The following is a 20,001-nucleotide window of genomic DNA, read 5'->3' as shown; positions in this document are numbered from 1 at the left end:
CCTTCCCCGCACTACGCACAAGCATCACACTGACTAATCGAATGAGATTCCTGGTACCATCTAGCGTGTGGTTGCGTTGTGCCTCGTGTGTCTTACGTCAGCATAACGACTTCGTTCAAAAAGTAGCGAGTGGTCATAATGTTCTGGCTAGTGAGTGTAGTTTTAACTTACAGCCAAGTAAGAACCCTGCCCCTAAACTGAAAGCTTTGGTTTCCCCGTAGAAGGATTTCAAAAGAAAAAGAAAAAAAATGTCCCATGGTTATGCTATGTAGGCTAAAAGACGGATGATCATGGAAAAAATTAATAAATATACGGGAGAATATAGAAAAGTATGTATATATATATATATATATATATATATATATATATATATATATATATAAAGGTTACTACATTGTCCACCCCAAACTGATATGACCTAGGATCAAATCAGAGGATCTAACAGTTCTATTTACTTAATATACCACTCAGAAATTCGACTGGTATGCCTGAAATAATAATATCCTAGAAACTTGACTCAAGATTCATTAACAGAAGACCGAGAGAGAAAAAACTCATATGCACTACCCACAGAACACACTTTTCTCGTGTGAGGATTTATTGCGCGTGAAAACTGGACTCCATCTATGACTAAACGACATTTCGGTGACATTTTTTAAACAATTTTAAGCTGAACACTTTATTTTAAAGAGTAAACTTCCAGACTTTTTAAACAGTCATATTATTATTATTATATACGAGAACATTGATTTAAATTACACACTGAAGTAGCAGTCCAACGTATGCATCTTATACAAAAATTCGATTTATAAAAACTTTCGCCAGCTGAAGAAGGCATGGAACTTAAAAACTGAAGTCTTATTGTTTAAACAAACAACAGTGTTGTGGAATAAGGAAATAGTCTAGATATTTATAATTCCAAGTAGTATTAACCGGGCGATTCACACTACTATCATCAATACTTTCTACTATGACTCACAGAAAGTATACACTTCTATGTCAAGCTTAATGTAAGCTCATACATGTTATCGGACGCTACAAAATTAATTATATTATTTAATAAATTACCGATATGCAGCATTTTTATGTCAGGAACCATAAAATTATTAAACTAAATCATGTGAAAAGGCATTTCTGACTACGAAGCTATTTCTTGAATACATTTCTTGATTTAATTGAAATTCACTTACAAGGGAACACGTCTACCCTATGTTCACAAGCAAACCTCTTGCGTCACTCCGTAATGTGAACATTCACAATACAGTTTCTGGTCCACTAATATTATATCCTGAAACTGCAACAAACTTGAGTTGCTTATAGTACATTTATAACTCAAGCTACATGTGAACTTCACTTCTACGCCGGTATTCGCATTTACAATACAAACCCCAAAATACTTACCGTTATTCCTTCCCTCCTGTTTTCATGACGCAGGAAAGCAGTTATACAATCTCGCAATTATGAAAGGAAGAGTTCCTACTAGGAAAATATCAGACAACAAGTTTAATTTGCAACACAAACTTATGGTGGTATTTCTCAATTGTATTACTACTGTAATTAAAGTTTGGAAATCAACGGAAGAGGATTTTTCACTAGTATAGGCAAAATTACTTGAATACGGAACTTAAATAAATTTCATACATACACACATACACATGCAAGAATTTCCGGCAATATGTATGTCTTGATCTATTACAACATAACCACACTCGCCAACTTGGGACAAATATGCAAAACAATCTAGTGTGACTGAACAAAACCTGCATATGTTGGACTGTTATTATTTATGACTACTTTTGATTTATTTTAAATCGAACTACTAGATGACCTTATATTTTTCTCATTTCAACTGACATTTCTCGTTACACTGTCAAGTATAGTTTAAGTGATTTATATTATGTACTTACCACCACCACGAATGTAGGAATCCAGGCGGCTCCCCTAACGTTATATTTTTCTCCCATCTTATCTGAAATTTGGAAAAATAAAAAACACGTATTAACAAACTGTATCTAAAGAGAAAAAAAAAACTCATTATTTCATGATGAAATGTCCATGAAATCGGTGTACTTGGAGACTGAAATTTTACTCTACCGGTAAGTATCGCAAAATGTCGACTATATAAATTTCTACTCCAGAGTTTTTATTTATTTATTATTTTTTTTTTTTTTTTTTGTCTCGCTTCCTAAAATGGTTCTTTATCATAAAGCAATCCGTGAGAAAAATTGGTTCAACTGAATAATACTCAATTGTGCTCCAAGTGACCTCAAGTATTGAATGCATTTACAATATGAGGCAAAGGGACCTTGTAAGTCAATAAATAGATATTATGATAATAGTAGTTATTAAATGATTAGAGGCAAGTTGGATATGTGTTTGTGGTAAAAGCTATTCCAAACCCATACATCGTAAGAAAGGAGAAACATGAATCTGAACCCAAGATGTCCGGCATGAGATACTATAGAGTAATCAAGAACTTTCTTATTTACTTCAATTACTCCTATCTAAGATCGAGTCCTCATATCTTATTAGTTCCGAACTTACAAGGTCCATCTGCCTCATATTGCATACTGTAAGTGCGCTCAAAAGTGAGGTCGCTTGAGGGAGCATTTAATATTATTCAATTGAGCTAATATTTTTAGTGGGTTACTTTGGACTGATATAGAACCATTTTTGACGGTGAGACAAAAAAAATGTAAGGCGAAAAATAAGGACCACCGTGATATTCTCTCTCTCTCTCTCTCTCTCATATTATATATATATGAGAGAGAAAAAGATCTTGAATGAACACACACACACACACACACACACATCACATTGATGAACACATGGAACATTCACATTAATATTTTGCTACCGAGTTCTCTATTTTCTATATGGTATGCATTTACCATTGTTCGCCAAATTTACTTCCAACTAAAATCTTCAAATGACAGGTTGAATGTTGTCCCCTTCGTCCCACGCTAAAACACGTATTGATTTTTGTGCAGGATTTCACAGACTTCGAAACCACTGCTATAAAGTTAACAGATAAGGCTATGCTAGCAATATTTCGTAATTTCCATACGTGTGATTTTTTCTTCCATGTGTTAACATAGTGGCAATGTCTCAGAGGACTTTTAAAAGAAAGCAATATTCGTGTAATATTTTCAGTAAGAAAAAAAAAATACTACAACATAACAATTTCAAATATTGAAAAAAATACAAGGATGTAAGCTGGAATGAAGTTAGTTTTGTGTTAGTCCGACGGTCTGGATGCTGAAGCTACTTCGTACGCCATGGTTCCTCTCTCGCCTCCCCCCTGTTCGTGCTTCATTATACAACTTGGCAACGCCGGGCTATAAAGTGAGCTCAGGCGGCAACACGATTTTTCTCTAGCTTCGAAGGGATGGAATGCTTGCTTCGGCTGAACCTGAGCACAGCTTTCCCCCCCACTGGGGCCTCTCCGAATCCTGCAAATAAACGTGAGAAACACATAGTAACCCGCTTTCACAATTAAAAATATGCATAGATATGTAAAAGTTACGGGTTATCGGAAATTTTATATATATTCTTAATACTTTGCATTGAAGTTCTATTTTTTTCTCAAAACAATATAAAAATTATTTCCACAACAATTGAATTTAGTTTGTTTTATTTATTTCTTTAATAGCAAGTAAACAAATGATCTGGCGAAAGCATTTCTACGCCTCCAGTTTGGCATCACTGAAAGGAACTACCAGTATGTCCTGTCCGTCGCTCAATCTTGTCTCACGCTGTGACGGTTGAAGAACACTACTTCACGAAACACATGATGCACATGGTCACTTGAGTACAGCGACACGACGTACGCAAAAATGTAGGCAACAGTAACATTTGGTGATGGTTCAATGGTTAGCATTCTCGCTTCACAATCGGATGGCCCCGCGTACGAACCCCGTAAAAGATGACCATTCTGATTAAAGTCTCCCCCCCCTCTTCTCATGCTGGTCCTCGCAGTCTCACAAGATAAATGTCGGAAGGGTATTGTCAAACATGTCCTGACAGTCTCTATTCAGAAAATAACTAATTTCATTGTAAAATGATTTCAATGTTATATCTATAGTTTGTAAATAAACAAAAGTATTTACAATTTTGGATGTTTAAACGTAGTTTCATCACTAGCACTAAGTTAAAACAAATTTCTTTTACCTTTCTCCTTCCGGTAAAAGTTTTATCTTTTTTTTTTTATTATTTATTGTTAGTAGCCCTTTCAACGAAAGGTAATGTTCTCCTACTGTGACACTAGAACTACGGGAAAAATAATGAAAACATGATCTTAATAGGTATATGTGAAGTTTTACACTCTGTTGAGCCATAAAGTAAAACTTCAGCTATTGTGCCATAAGTGTTAGTTGAGATCTTATTACTGAAAGCGCTGCAAATAATGATATACTAATATTTGCGTCTTGATTCTCTAGTGTTTACAAACATATAGCTCTCCTCGCTGTTTGAGTGGCTGGTGCCTTTGGTACAGAGAGGCCCCCGTTCAATTCACCGTGAAAAAGTTTTTAACGCATACAGTGGTTAGATTCACGTCTCATATAGCCTCGGTACTGATAAACTTTAATTGAACCAGATACGTGCAATTTAAACACAACTATTTTTAAGAAGTTTCTTATCAATGAATGTCTAGAAGTTAACTGTGCTGTTTTTGGTGTACTGGTTAAGTAATGAAAAACCTGTCGAAAACAATGTCTACTTAAGATTATAGCATTTCATATGTACTAAAATAAAAAATAAAATAAAATAAAACTAACAACTGATCCATTCCAAGTAGTAAGCGTTAAACAAATGCACGTTTCATCAAAATTTTATGAAGAGTCGAAATATTCATGTATTTAAACTGTGTTTTCTAGAGGGAAAGGGAACGATTTCCCGTACAGACACGAGAACTGGTTGCTATGGAGCATTTTTGTATTACCGCTCAACATGAAATTTAATTTTCGAGCATTCATTTCTCATGTTAACTTTTGTTTACTTTGCCCCCTACTACCCGGAACTATTTAATGTTTTAATTCTTGTAGTAGAAGAATACATACAAGTTAAATGCTCAATTCCACCTGCAGTAGTCACGTTCTGTAGGCAAATGTAAATGTACACATTCTTTTCAAAACAGATTGTAGCACATATTCCTAACTGAGCTCCGTTATGTCACTAACAGAGTAATAGTAAAATGGCCAGTTCTTTTCTTAGTGGTTTAAACAGAACGAAGAAAATTAATGAGGGGAATAGTGATGGTTGAGAAACAACATTAGGAATCACATGCCGGGTGGTGAGATAATTCAGTGGCAAGCCGAAGGTGATAGTAGACTTGAATTTAACAAAACATGTTGAATGAATGTGAGTCAAAAGTAGTTTAGTTTGCATGTAAGAGGTGTTCACAAAAGCGGTGTTGATGTAACGTCAAATTGGCCTATCACATGAGCACGGAAAGATGTCGCCATTAGGACAAAATATTACACAGAAACACACGTACCCGACAAATGACGTAAAGACGGAAGCAGAGCGGTCGCTGCACAACAGGGATAACTACAGACGGATAGAGGATCCACGCATGCATTCGAAATATGTAGAGATCACCGTATTGCCGCGACAAATCAGCTTTGATCTGTACATCACTGCATTTGTCGCGTGTGACTTTGTGTAATATTTGACGCAACAGCAGCGTTGACAACTAATTCAAGGTGTATTGTGATAGTTGTGGCACATAATTATGCTATTTGCCAGGTAAAAAATGCTAAGCTTAATAGTTTTATAAACTACGCGTAATAATAATGAAATTCATTTACTAAACTATTGATTTCCTGTATCCAAAGAAAATACTTTACTCAATGATTATTTCAGAGGTGGACCGGGAAAACCCAGGTTCCATTCCCGGGGAGAGCTCATGTGTTTTCGGTCCTCCGTTAAGCTGTAGGTCCACGTTTCATATAGATTCAGTGCTGAAATGAGATTCTGAACTCCAATCCAAAGAACCAACAAAATAATCCGATCGAGCTTAATGTGGATTATCAATATTTTCTTAGTATTACTTTCACCTTATGTGAATTGAAAGTTTCCTTTGGGAAAGAGATTCTAAAATTACTGATTCTTTTATCTTGTCCAATAATAATAATAATAATAATAATAATAATAATAATAATAATAATAATAATAATAATAATAATAATAATAAAAAATTATTATTATTATTATTATTATTATTATTATTATTATTATTATTATTATTATTATTATTATTATTATAAAACTTTCATTGGAATTAATTTCTGATATTTTTCTAAAGTTTTCAGACTAATTAGCATTGAATCACTCAACTATCTATGCTTTACCACAAGGAAACAAATATAAAAACAAAATTATGGTAGGCATTTTTCTTATTATTGTGCCTACATCAAGATGCTAGTGCTAGTGTGCCCGGAAACATGCTAGGTCTAGCACAACTATGCTAGTAATCGGTGCCCAGCAGCGATATCTTTCCGTGTTCATGAAATATTCGATACTTTCGCTACGTTTCCAACACTATCACTTTCTCCTGTTTATCTATTATCACCGGGAAGACAATAAGTCAAACATGAAGGCCGCACTACCCACATAGAAATTTGCACAGTTTTATTTGTATACGATAAACGTCTCAGTGTTTTATGCTAATTCATAACAGTAAACAGTGACGCTAATATATGTCATTAGCGCTGGGAATTAGTCGATCTAAAACTATCATGACGATTTGATTGCTACTTATATCTTGTATTAATTCAATTTAATTATTTCAAAGTAAGCACAAAGATCATTACGATTTAATTTCAACTTCAGGGCCGTAACCATATTTAGATTTGAGTACTTGGTTTGATCTGAGTATAGCGTTCCTTTCAGCAGCGAGGCTATATGAGACGTGGATCTACAGCTTAAAATGGGATGGATGAATGAATTTAACTTAGCATCTCTTTCAGCATCAAAGCTATATGAGACATGAACCTAAAACTTATCGTTGTATCGGAACCACAAAAGCCCCCGCCGGGAATCAGATAACGCAAGCGCTAACCATATGGCAACGAGGGAGCTCACCTTAACGTGTAATTCGAGTCACACGAGCTCCCACGGAAAGTCGGATCCGAGTATCCTGCGTCAAACGCACGTACGCTAACCAGATAGTTAAGAGGGAGCTTTCGTTAATATTTGTGCAATCCCATGTTGATTGAAGGACAAAATCATACATTTGTTGAAGTAAACAAACTAGTGTTCTCAAGCATGATTTTAACTAACAGTGCACAGGGTTGAAGGCTCGGGCGCGATAATTAATATCCCTAACGTATAAAGGTTCTGTATTCTTTTACAGCCACGAAGTCTCATCCTTAAGAAAGGTACCGTATACTGAAAAATACAGAGTATGTAAGTGAATTATGTTCGAAAACTTGTACAATGACAGAGCAAGATTAAACGGGAAAAAACTTGAGGAAATCCTCAAAATGATGCTCTCTACAAACAAACTCACATTAGGCGGACACCATGTACGCAACATTTAATATTATTTACTGAACTGTAAATACTGAAAAAGAAAGTCAAATGTCAAGAATGAACTAAATATTCAATATTCAAAGACAAATCAATCCTTTGATAAATTACAGTATGTTCAACATTATACGATGCCTGCAGATCGTTAACCGAATATTCACTCATTGCCTCTAAGCAGTCAGTGCAGACCAGGGATTGTTAACTACACTACGGAAATCGCACATATATACACCAGCTAGCCCTTGTTGGCAGGAAGAAGTAGTTTTTTTTCCCTGTACATACTAACAAAAGTTCCACAGCTTCTTGCATAGACAGAACAACGTTTAATGAATACAGAACTGGATATTTAATATGTTATAGATACTGTTCTCCTTCCCTGTAGAATAAAAGTTTTCCAAACGCTCCAACTCGTGTTTGCTCATTTTTAATGAAAAGTCTATGCTATGTGCAAAATTTCACGACTCTGACTTAAGTAAATTCTGATATTCAAGTGTTTTCTGATCCAAGAATATGAAATTAATTGCTATACCTCTTCTTATCTCTATTAACCCTTTAGGAGAGAATTTTTTTTGAAATCGACAAAACACGTATTTTCTTATTTTCAATTAACACTTTAACGGATTTTTTAACTTCAGCTTAAGTAAATCCTTACATTGCAAATCGAATAAAGAACACGGAAAATTTGTTATACAAACTGCCCCCCTCCAATAACGACATTTTTGAAAACGTTAAGATATGTATTCAGTTCTTTACGATGAGTTCATCTCCTTAATTTCAGGGATTCCTGAGATAAGCCTACTCCACCAGTACTCTAAAAAACACTAGAATCTTAAGATAACTTATAAAGAAAAAAAACTTGTTTTCGTGACAAGGCGAGCTTTTCGATTAAATTTCATGTCTCTAGCTACAGTACTATAGCCTGTGTGCCCCAGGCGTTGATAAACGAGTCACTTTTAGTTTTTACTAGCAGATTGCCCGTTCTTCGCACGCGGAGAATATTTATTTTCGATATAAAGTACAACGGGGTAGGGATGCGTTCGAGTCGAGTCGAGACAGGATTTTCCTGACAAAATTCGAGTCGAGACACAGCTCTTCCAATAGAAAAATATATACTTTTCGAGTCGAGACATCACTTTTACAGCACATTTTCGAGACGAGACAGTCTCAAATCTTGTCTCGTGCGTATCCCTACAACGGGGGCTGAATTTGGATTTAAACGGCATCAGAAGTGTCACTGTTCGTCTTAGTGGCCCAGAAAACTATGGATTCGGCATTAATATCGGTTATTTTCCAACATTTTTAAATATTTCCCCTTCCTCTATTTTGCGCCGTTGAAGTAAAATGATAAAAATCATCCCAGACTCGAACCTCATCTATGTTGAAAATTTGGTAGAGATTGGTCGAGTGGTTCAAAAATTATGAAGTCACAGTCACTTTCAATGTTATATATTAGAATAATAACCTTCAGGCTAGGCCCTGTGTTTGCTCAGCCCAAGGTATCACACCTTTAAACCCCACAATTTTACCGAATTTCAAGTTTCCTTTCCTATTCCAAGTATCTAAAAAGATAAGATTTTGTAGCCCAAGAAAACGCTGATTTAAACATGGGAATTTATTCGTTTCCCCATTAGAATTCTTAAAAACTAAAAACATTAACTTTTAGTAATTTCCCTGTGGGTTTCCCGCAAGGCTACAATCATGCCAAGTTTCATCATTCTAATCCTGCCGGAAGTGCCTAAACATCTTGGGATGTAGATGATGTCACATATAAAAAACATGAAAAAAGATTTTTCAGTTCCACAAAGAAACATTCCCCTACAAAGTTAATTTCAAGTCTTATTCCAAGCATCTAAAACGTAAGATAAGTAAAGACAAAGCCCAATTAAATAACATGGAGAAATTTTCATCCCCCTTTAGACCCCCTAAAATTAAAAATATTAACTTTTGGCAATTTTCCTGTGAGTTAGTCACGAAAACTACAATCACGTCAAATTTCAACTTCCACGTCAACCGGGAGTACTCGTTATTTTATGTCAGGGAGTTCATGTAGTTATATATATAGTTAGGGTTATCAGGTAGTCTAAAAAATCGAATTGAGTCTTTTGCACACCAAATGGCGTTAGCGTCCCAAATCTCAGGGTGTATGAGTCGCAGTAACTCGGAACCAACATCATTTGACAGCAGATAATTGAAGCGAGTAGATACACAAAATGTGGTAGAAATCTTGCAACACTATGCAACACTCATTTTGTCCTTGTATTATAATAGTGATTTTCTGTCTTTCTACCTTGAAAGTAAGTAGAAAAGATGTATTTTTTTACATCAAACTTCGCTTATGTAGGTAGTAGTATCAAAAATATGGATTCTGGCTATATTAATGAATTTATATGTGCATGTTAAAACGTCGGTTGGGTTAAGTTGCATTTAAATTTGATTGAAGAACCTGCCAACAGTGATCGAGAGATTCGTGGTAGAAGCAAAACGTGTCACACTGAGCAGAATGTTTTAATCCTATTTATAAGGATTTAAAGGTATATATATTTATAACAATAAAATATCCTGTCATATTGGAATTGTGTCACCGCATGTCTTTCTTGTTAAAATTTTTCGTAAAACGTAGTGCATTCAGCCGATTGAGCAAATAAAAGATAGTGAAGACATACAGTATTGGGGAACACAACCTTTTCCCAACAGTGTAACCAACCTATGTTAATTTTCCCTTGACAAATAATTTACTTCACTGTTTTACTTTATAAAATATGAATACGAGTAATACAATCGCCCCATAAATTTTACATGTTTCAAATGTTAACAAAATCTATATCCGCAACAACATCTATATCATAATTTGTAATATTTCAGTCATGTCGAGGTCCATCCATTCTGTTATGTCTGTAGAGCAGCGTTTCCCAACCGGTGTGCCGCGGCACACTGGTGTGCCGCGAATGGGCCGCTGGTGTGCCGCGAAAAAATCGAAACAAATTATTAATTCTATAAGAACCAAATTGCAAGACAGGGGAAAATGTATATTTATATTTCACATTACTATGAACCTCTACTATAAATCTACAATTTTAAATTTCATACTGTGTTACTTTTCTGTACATTTTTAATGTTGAAAAACGTATTTATCATTGTCATGACCATTATTACTTCTTTGTTGTTGCAGACTATTTCGTAACTTGAAATTTTAACATATCATTCAATAAATTCAACAAAGCAAGCATGCATACAAATTACCTACATTTGTGTTTTAAAAGTATAGGAGATTTGTTTATTTGTTCGTTATTTAGTGATCTTCCCTTTTAGTTAGAGGTTAGATACAGTTTTCGAAAGAGAAAGTGGATTTTTAAAAACCCGAGTCCTATATTATTTCATTGCTATTGTTTTCTATTTTAAAATTAGAATTAAAAATAAGTATAATTATTTAGCACGAGGGAAAATCAGTGATCGAGCTTTCTTCTCTGTAAGAAGGAAATTAGTAATCACATTAAAATACCACGGTAATTATATATATATATATATATATATATATATGGGTGTGCCGCGAGAATTCAAGTTACACCTGTAGTGTGCCGTAAGTTGAAAAAGGTTGGGAAACGCTGCTGTAGAGAGTTCATAAGGACAAGAGCAAAAAGTTATTTACTGCAAACGTCCTTGAAATTTTGTGATATATAAAGTCTACTTTGGAATGGCAGTGAATGACCAAGATAGACTAAATCATGGGTACTTCAATGCTTCAGGTAACTGGAAAAGAAGGAAATAAAAGTATAAATTGTCACATTTAAGTCAAAAGAGAAAATATTTTCCAAACACATATGTCAACCACATCGTACACAATGGAATAAATTAAACCAATGAGAATAAATCAGAGGAGAAACGAGTGCTTGCACAATTATGAGTATTTTAACTAGTTCAGCCTGCGCTATCTACTGAGCGTACCATTCTAATATGAGTATGGGCCACGGTGGCTCAGTAGTAGACCTCTGGTGCATTGCTCTCGTGGTTCGATCCCAGGTCGCGCCAAGTGAACTTTGTGGTGGACAAACACCGTGAGCGTGGGTTTCCTCGGGGTTCTCACGTTCCCTCCCATCCATTACTTCATTTATTTCTCATAATCACAGTCTCATTTACCCTACCCGGCATAACTGTGGGACGTAAAAACCAAAGCTTTCATTTCATTTTCTAAAAAGCCAAAAAACCAAAGCCTTCATCCAACTTCCTCATATTTCCTAATATCTGTGCATGTCCCTTTCCAAAAACAACTGACAGACAGGAGTCAAAAAGCAAGCGAATTGCTATAGACAAACATATAAACGTGTTATTTCAATATAAGGACGTAGGAGGAAAAGTGATATACGATGTCAAACGTAAATGTCTTTTTTCTTGTAAATCCGTATCATGAGTAATCTTTGCTGCGGCTCTACAGGTCTTTGAATTTACCAGCATGCAGTAAGTTTGCCAATCAAATGAAATCAAAATATCTGCAATGTCCGTCAACCTGGTATGCATAGCTCTTCTACCGGTTGGTTAACGTACGTATATTAACCTTACAAGGGACATCACCCAATTGTCCGGCTCCGATTACAATGAAATTGTTCTAGCTGATAGAGGACGTATATGTATTATTTGTGATGACAGAAACTTTGCCATTGTGCATGTTTTATATATTTTTATAATTTTTAAGAGTTGGGATGTGGTTATTAGAGATTACTGCAGAAGTCCCTTAACTTACTAACCTTTGTAAACGGAGCGTTAATGAAGGAACAACCCTGTAGATACATATAATGCCTAGGGGGAAGTTGTATGGTAGGTATGGCCTTGACGGCAGCTATCTTGAAATCCACCATTTTGAATTAAGATCAAGTTTTTTAAATAAGAATAGGGCAATATGATACATAATTTCGGTCTAGAATTTAATCAGGAAGACAATGGTGAAGCTAGTTTCCCCTACATCCATTTGGGGAAAAGTTACAGGCATTTAATTGTTCACTTACTACGTGCGAAAGTCCTTTACTTCCGCTTCTAACCCGCGTATTAATGATAAGTGGATAAAAGGTTCGGTAATACATGTTACGCCTAGAGGGAAGTGATTCGGTAAGGGTATCATTGACGGCAGTCATCTTGAAATCCGCCATTTTGAATTAAAGTGAAGTTTGAAAAATGAAAACCATAGCATGTGACACCTCATTTTAATAGCAATTTTTTTTTCCAAAAAGCCAATGGTATGCTTATTTTTGTTCTATAGTTAACCAGTATGAATTTACGACTGCTTCTAATTTGCATCAAACTTCCATTATTCGATCTTTCAAATTGGCAACACAGAATTTTCACCGCATGTTTTAAGATATCAACTGGCACTTTGCAATTGTTACCATGGCTCATGTTTTCTAAATTCATTACATGTTTTTTTTAAGAGATGCGATTTGTCAGTTCGTGAATAGTGTTGCATCCAGCAATCTTTCTGAATTTTGAAGACTTGCAATGTAATTATTTCTTTTAAACGAGAATACATAAAGAACCTATATGGACCTATGTGACGTAAAGAAATACAAATGAAATTATAACAAACTGGTGTTATACGAACACAAAATTATCAGGAAATGTAGCCTGCACGTTGCGCAAACGACAAACAATAAAATATTTTTAATATATACAACTTCAAAAGAACAGCACCAATGATATAAATATCAAAGTGGCATAATATTACTGTTCCCAAAACATTGTACTATGAACATAACATGAAAACAGGTAATTTGTTTATAAAGACGTGTAACTTAATTGAGTTCCCGATCAATACTGATTATAAATCTTACAAACATGAATCATCGACAACAATCGCTAGAAAACGAATGACTTCTTTTGTCTGGCTAGCTAAAAAATTGCCATAGAAAATAAATAAATATACAATAAAGAAATAAATATAAAACAAAAGATACTTGATTTACACAACAATCTAATTTCGTTTTTGTTTTTTGAAGTGAATTTTCATTTGATTTTTCGTCTCATCTACTATACAAGCTACGTCTTCGGTATTACCTGAATGCAAATTTGGAGTTGTTTCGTTAAGCGATGATTCATGTCAGTAAACGAGTTTTTGAAGAGCAGGTATAGGAAATAAATAATTACATGGCAAGTCTTCAAAATTCAGAAAGTTTGCTGGATGCTTATCCCAACACTATTCATGAACTGACAAATCGCAACTGATAAAAAAAAATGTAATAAATTTAGAAAACATGAGCCATGGTAACAATTGCAAAGTGCCAGTTGATATCTTAAAACATGCGGTGAAAATTCTGAGTGTTGCCAATTTGAAAGATCGAATAAGGGACGTTTGGTACACATTAAAAGCAGTCCTAAATTCATACTGGTTAACTATAGAACAAAAATAAGCATACCATTGGCTTTTTGGGAAAATTCTCTATTAAAATAAGGTGTAACATGCTATGGTTTTCATTTTTCAAACTTCACTTTAATTCAAAATGGCGGGTTTCAAGATGGCTGCCGCCAAGGTCATACCTACCATACAACTTCCCCCTAGGCCTTATATGTATCTACAGGGTTGTTCTTTCATTAACGCTCCGTTTACAAAGGATAGTAAGGGACTTCTGCAGTAATCTCTTATAACCACATCCAACTCAAAAATTATATATATAAAAAATAGAAAACATGCACCATGGCAAAAATTTCTGTCATCACAAATAATACATAATGTCCTCTATCAACTAGAAAAAATTCATTGAAATCGGAGCCGGACAATTGGGTGATGTCCCTTGTTAGCAACGCCATAGAAACAATGCTCGTATCTTATGGACTCAAAACGACCTCTAAAACGTTGAGCACACAGGTAATTGTACGCATCTTGACACGTACAATTTGGAATCGACAAGCAACAAAGGCGGATTTCTACAGCTGGTGATTTCCCGATAAACGTAGCATTTTAACACAGAGTAGGACAGAAGTCTTAGGACAGTCGATAAAATAAAGTACACGACAGACAGTGATGAGATGTTCCTACACATGCTATAGGTGAGGGTAAAATAGTAGATCATACCGTGCATCCGGCAACCTCCTGAAATCCGCCATTTTGGATTCAACTTTAAACTTTCTCTCTCTCTCTCTCTCTCTCTCTCTGTATATATATAGTGAAACCTCCCTTAACGGACACCTCTATAATACGGACAGATTTTTTTGTTCCGGCAAAAATATGTGTTCTCTTACGGAAAAAAAACCCTCCCTTTTACGGACACTCTCAGATACGGACGCGGACAGTCCTTTTTTACCCCCAAACGTTTCAATAACCTCTTCATAACGGACAGGAATTATTCTCGGTTCTGCGATATATGACAGTAGACAGAAAAGTTTTTTTTTCCCCACAAGTGTATCTATAATCAAACAGAACAACTTCAAGCTGAACTTGAAATGCTTCTTTTTTTTTTCTGCCCGCAATAAACTGCTTTCTGGTGGAAATCCTAGAAAATATTCAATAAGCACTAACACTCATGCAGGGTTAGTCGTATGGTCAAGAATTCTATGCGGATCTTCCCTTCCCTAACAAATTTAGTGCTTTTTCTCTGGGCCTTACATCTTTCCCGACAATTTCATAGATAACTAGATAACAAAAGAAACACTGTTTATTTTGCAATATTTTTTCAACGAGCAATGTTTTCTCTCTCACTTTTTTGGAAAAGCAAAATTTTTCTTTTGTACAAATTGGTCTGTCAAACAGTTGAACAATTAAAGAAATTTGCCATTAATCGCAGTGAAACAGAAGTTCTCAAATTGATCCAACAGTTGCAAGCAAATTTCGAACTGAAACTAGTGTCCGTAGGATGTAAACGGCAGACAACTACTACAGACTTTTTCCCAAGAAATTTGGTGAGTTTCTTCTTCACATTTTCAGTATTAAATAATAATATTGCATACTTTTTAAAGCTATTTTTTACTTTTAGTATTGGCAGTATGTGAATTAATGTATTTTTTTACAGGGTGATGACATGTCCTTAAGAAAATTACCATACAGGCATTATCATTTGCAGTATACGAACATATTAACACATTCCGCAACAATTAATATTGTTTAACAGAAATGAATTTCTCCTTCATCCGTACCAGTAATTCAAATACATACTAAATAGAGTATTTTCATACTGAATATTACGTAATTACGCTCATACATAATGTATTTACTGTATATTACTGCATACAATTACCGTTGAGAGAAATTAAATTTTTGTAACCTCTGTAACGGACAAAAATTTCCGTCCCATTGGTGTCCGTTATTCAGAGGTTTCACTATATATATATATATATATATATATATATATATATATATATATATATATATATATATATATATATATATATATATATATATATATATATTCTGAGTAAATTTTAGTGCTATAGGATATTATATCGTGTGTGTAGATGATTTATGTCTAGTTCTAGTACATTTTCGAGATTTTTTTTTACTGTTTTTCCGTTATTTTTCGTTTCAGATTCACTAAACAATGATGGTCCTTTCGTAAGCTGAACGCATGCAGATTGTTCTGGTGTAGGATGAACGAAGTGTGAGAGTCGGGTCGCAGATGATTTCAACCAGGGATAGCCAATTCCAGATTTTTTTCTGAATTCTGGAACTTTCTAAATTCCGGATTTTTTTCCGAAATCCGGAAAGTGAAATTTTCGATTCCGGAAAAATAACTTTGGCCATCTCTAATTTCAACTATTGCCATACCAAAAAGGAATCATATCTCACCTAACACAGGTGCTATTCTCCTATCCAAAATACTGATGTCGACCGGCTCGGTTCGGCACGGCTCAGATGAGCCATCGGCTCGTTCCAACTCGACTCAGGTGAGCCATCGGCTCGAGCCAGCTTGGTTGCGATGAGCCACCGGTTCGGTTCGGCTCAGCTCAGGTGAGCCAACGGCTCGAGCTGGCTCGGTTGCGATGAGCCATCGGCTCGGCTCAGGTGAGCCATAGGCTCGGTTCGACCCAAATGAGCCGAGGGCTCCAGCCGGCTCGGTTTGGTGAGCTATTGGCTCGGCTCGGTGGTGACTGAGCAGTGAGCTGAGCCGCTCGAGCCGTTAACAACACTAATCCAATATCAGGAATACAGGAGCTGTTGACTGGCCCCAGACGGTAGAACTAAAATGGCTTAAGGACGAAGCAACAAAAATAGCAGTATCGGCGTCCGTTCGGATAAGCACTCAAGAAGCACACGGCCTGTGTCCATAGGAGGTGGTATGAAGCATACCTCCATATAGGTAATCTCGAAAACAAAGTTGCAATTATTGAAGCAAATGAATGATGGATGATGATTTGTGAATGGACGCTAAAACTGGTTGCTATATTGTTGTTACTTCGTCCGTAATTCAAGGTAACACTTCTGAATGTTATACTGTACATGTAAACTACAGAATATTTCTCGTCGCGTAACAAACATAATAGGATATACAAGATGAACACCCGTAAGTACGTGCCGCTTTGTTCTTAAATCCACATATTTTGTCATTTCAGGAAACAACTGCGTCGTCGATCTCCATTCTTCGTCTGTAAGCAGTGTAGGTTTTGTTTACTAGGTGGCAGCAGTTGAGTCACAGTACCTGAACGAGTAAGGTGATTCTCATACTGCTCAGGGACATGAAGACTAACGAGTAATTATGAAATTCCTCACCGCAGTTGGATGTTGTATAGCCGATACTCAGTCAATTAAAAAGTGTGAGTGGTGAGGGTCCCCTACCAAAAACTGTTAGAAAGTGTGTGTGTGTGTGTGTGTGTGTTCAAAGCAGGGCGAATGAGTGTGAAAGATGAGCAGAGATCTGGACGTCCAAAAACAGCTTCAAGAGACGCTAATATTGTCCGTGTCACAACGGAGATTTGCGATATACTAGGGGTACCAATGGGAACAGTAGGACGAATAATTAAAAACGAACTAGAACTAAGGATTTTTTTTCCTCGTTGGGCTCCACGAATCCTTGATGACGAGTCAACGAATCGATCAAATTGAAAATTTAACACGTTTCAGAAGAGGGACGCAAATTATTGGAGTGTTGTGACAATGGATGAATCACAGATTGCATTATTCAACCCAGAAACAAAAAGGCAGTTGATGCAGTGGGAAAAAATGTCAAGTGGTGTCCAGTAAGAAGGTGTTGTATGTTATCTTCTGGGATTCTCAAGGAATGATATTATCCCACCCCGTTCCGAGAGGTCATACAATTACGGGTGAGTATTTTTGTATACTTTTGGATACAGAATTTTTCCCAAAATTGACTGAGAAATGACCACAAATGGCAAATGAAATTTTATCCTCCACACCCTGATAATGTTGTGATCACATTCGTAGCAGACCATGGTAACGAACGTCTGCTACACCCACACTATTCATCAGATTTAGCTCAGAGTGACTTCTGGTTAATCCCAAACCTGAAGCTTTCTTTGCGTGGATGGCATTTTGCCAGATCATCAATGGGAAGTTCTATTTTTCAGTATCTGAAACATACCCCAAAGATTACTATGTCACATGCCACACAAAACGAACGGAGCGATGACAAGTGTGTATCAACAGAGAGTGAGTGAATGTTGAAAAATAAACCAGTTCCCTGCATCTACTTGTTCTTGGAAATTAGAACGAAACGGTACGTACTTTTGCTGTGCACCTCGCATAAGATATGATTCTTAGATAGTTACGCAGGAGATTTAATTATTCCGTTTTCATTACTCAGGGAATCGTAATCTGTGTTGCATGTACGAAATGCAGATAATTTTGTGACCCGTAAAAGTTGAATAGCAAACTAACGGTACATCTAATGTAAGTAAAATCAAGAGTTTGTTTGTATGTATGTGTCTGTCTGTCTCTGTGTGTGTGGCCTGGTGACCAGGGTTGAAAAAAAACATGTTTTTTTTAAAAAAAATCATAAAAAACGTTTTTTTATGTTTAAAACATGTTTTTTTTTGTTTAAAACGTTTTTAACGTTTAAAACAAAGTACTTTGTTTTAAACAAGAAAAAAACATGTTTAAAACGTTTATTTTGTTTAAAACAATAATCTACATAAGCATATATATTACATTTTTACACTCTTAGGTACTGCTTGCCATCTATATTCAACCGCTGGATCAAATTTCGGGAACTTCCCTAATCTCGATCCGCCCAAATGTTCAATTCCGGAGAAAAAATCGGGATTTTCCCGATCTCCGTTCACAGAATATGTAGTTTAGTTTCTTTGTGTTACGTTCTACTGGTCGTCTGCATTCTTCATCTTTAAACTCCCATTGACGCAACTGCTGTGTCAGGGCTTTAAACTTCAATGGCTCAGTCTTAAACCTCAAATTAAGGCTGGAAGATGGTTTTGGTACTAATTTATTCCTCAAAGATGCAACTTTCCTGGTGTGCATTTTATGTATGTGGGAGGAGGGTAAATATCGTTGTTTTTTTTTTTTTTTTTTGATTTGTTTTCAACAGTTTTTTGGGGGCCGTTCCCCCTCTTGGGGGATAGATTCATAAAAATTGTTACATGAAGCAATGAAGTAGGTTACTACATGGTAATATCGTGTATTTGTACCAGGGTTGGCTGGTTTAAACCAAAAAACGAAAAATGTTCCTAAAAGTGTATGTGTTTGTAAAATCTTGATGAACACACGTTTGTGGGTTATCACGTTTCACTCCCGTATATTATTCGTATTATATTCAGACCTAAATTCCCCATTCATTACTCAAAAAGATTATACTGCATAAGCAACTTTATATATATATATATATATATATATATATATATATATATATATATATATATATATATATATATATATATAAGTTTATAAATGTTTGTTTTGTGATTTTTTTGTAGTTGTTATTATTGTTTTTATTTAATTGCAATCAAAGAAAAATTCTAAATATTGTTTCGTTTCAATGTTTACTATTGATAAAATACATCGAAATACCGTACTTTTTGTGTGTGGGGGGAGGGGGGGTCAGACCCCACGAGAGACATTTAGTGAAATGAGAAGTCTCTTTGGTATTTATTTATGTATAAATGAGTCTGAGCCAAAGTGGACTCAAATAATTCGTATCTTTATTCACTTTTCTTACTAATATGCAAATTAAGTCGTTGTATTTCTTTAATTTGGACCAATAAAAGTTGCTGTTAACTAACTCGAACTAAATTAGTTCTTCTGTACTCCGTAGTACTTTGAAATTGTCCATATGTAATTCTGTATAATGGTTTCACTTGTGCAACTGTTTATCTTTTTGTCCTTCTGAAATGACTCTTGACAGTTATATTAAGAAGCATGTAAAGATCAGTACAACGTATTTTTATCAGGATTCCTTCGTGAGTGAGTCGGCAGACGTATCGTATTTGTGGCCAATTAGTCCTGGTTCCGAGTTCAAATGGAGGACAATTTCTCTCGGATGTAACTCGAGAAACGATTTTTATTCCGCTTTAAGCTTATGTGATCCC

General features: G+C 35.5%; 1 protein-coding gene across 14 annotated transcripts in view; it reads right to left on the bottom strand.

Moving 5' to 3' along the window:
• Ssdp (Sequence-specific single-stranded DNA-binding protein) overlaps window positions 1-20,001 on the bottom strand; it is a 690,704-nt gene that overhangs the window by 573,923 nt on the left and 96,780 nt on the right. For all 14 annotated transcript variants that reach the window (XM_081762329.1, XM_081762327.1, XM_081762335.1 and 11 more), the window contains exon 3: window positions 1,908-1,969. In XM_081762329.1, coding sequence (XP_081618455.1) covers window positions 1,908-1,969 — 62 coding nt within the window. The remainder of the gene's footprint in view (window positions 1-1,907; window positions 1,970-20,001) is intronic.

This window comes from Thermobia domestica, chromosome 6 (assembly GCF_964235325.1).
Source record: "Thermobia domestica chromosome 6, izTheDome1.hap1.1, whole genome shotgun sequence".
Lineage (NCBI taxonomy): Eukaryota > Metazoa > Arthropoda > Insecta > Zygentoma > Lepismatidae > Thermobia > Thermobia domestica.
This window is presented reverse-complemented; position numbering and strand designations above follow the sequence as displayed.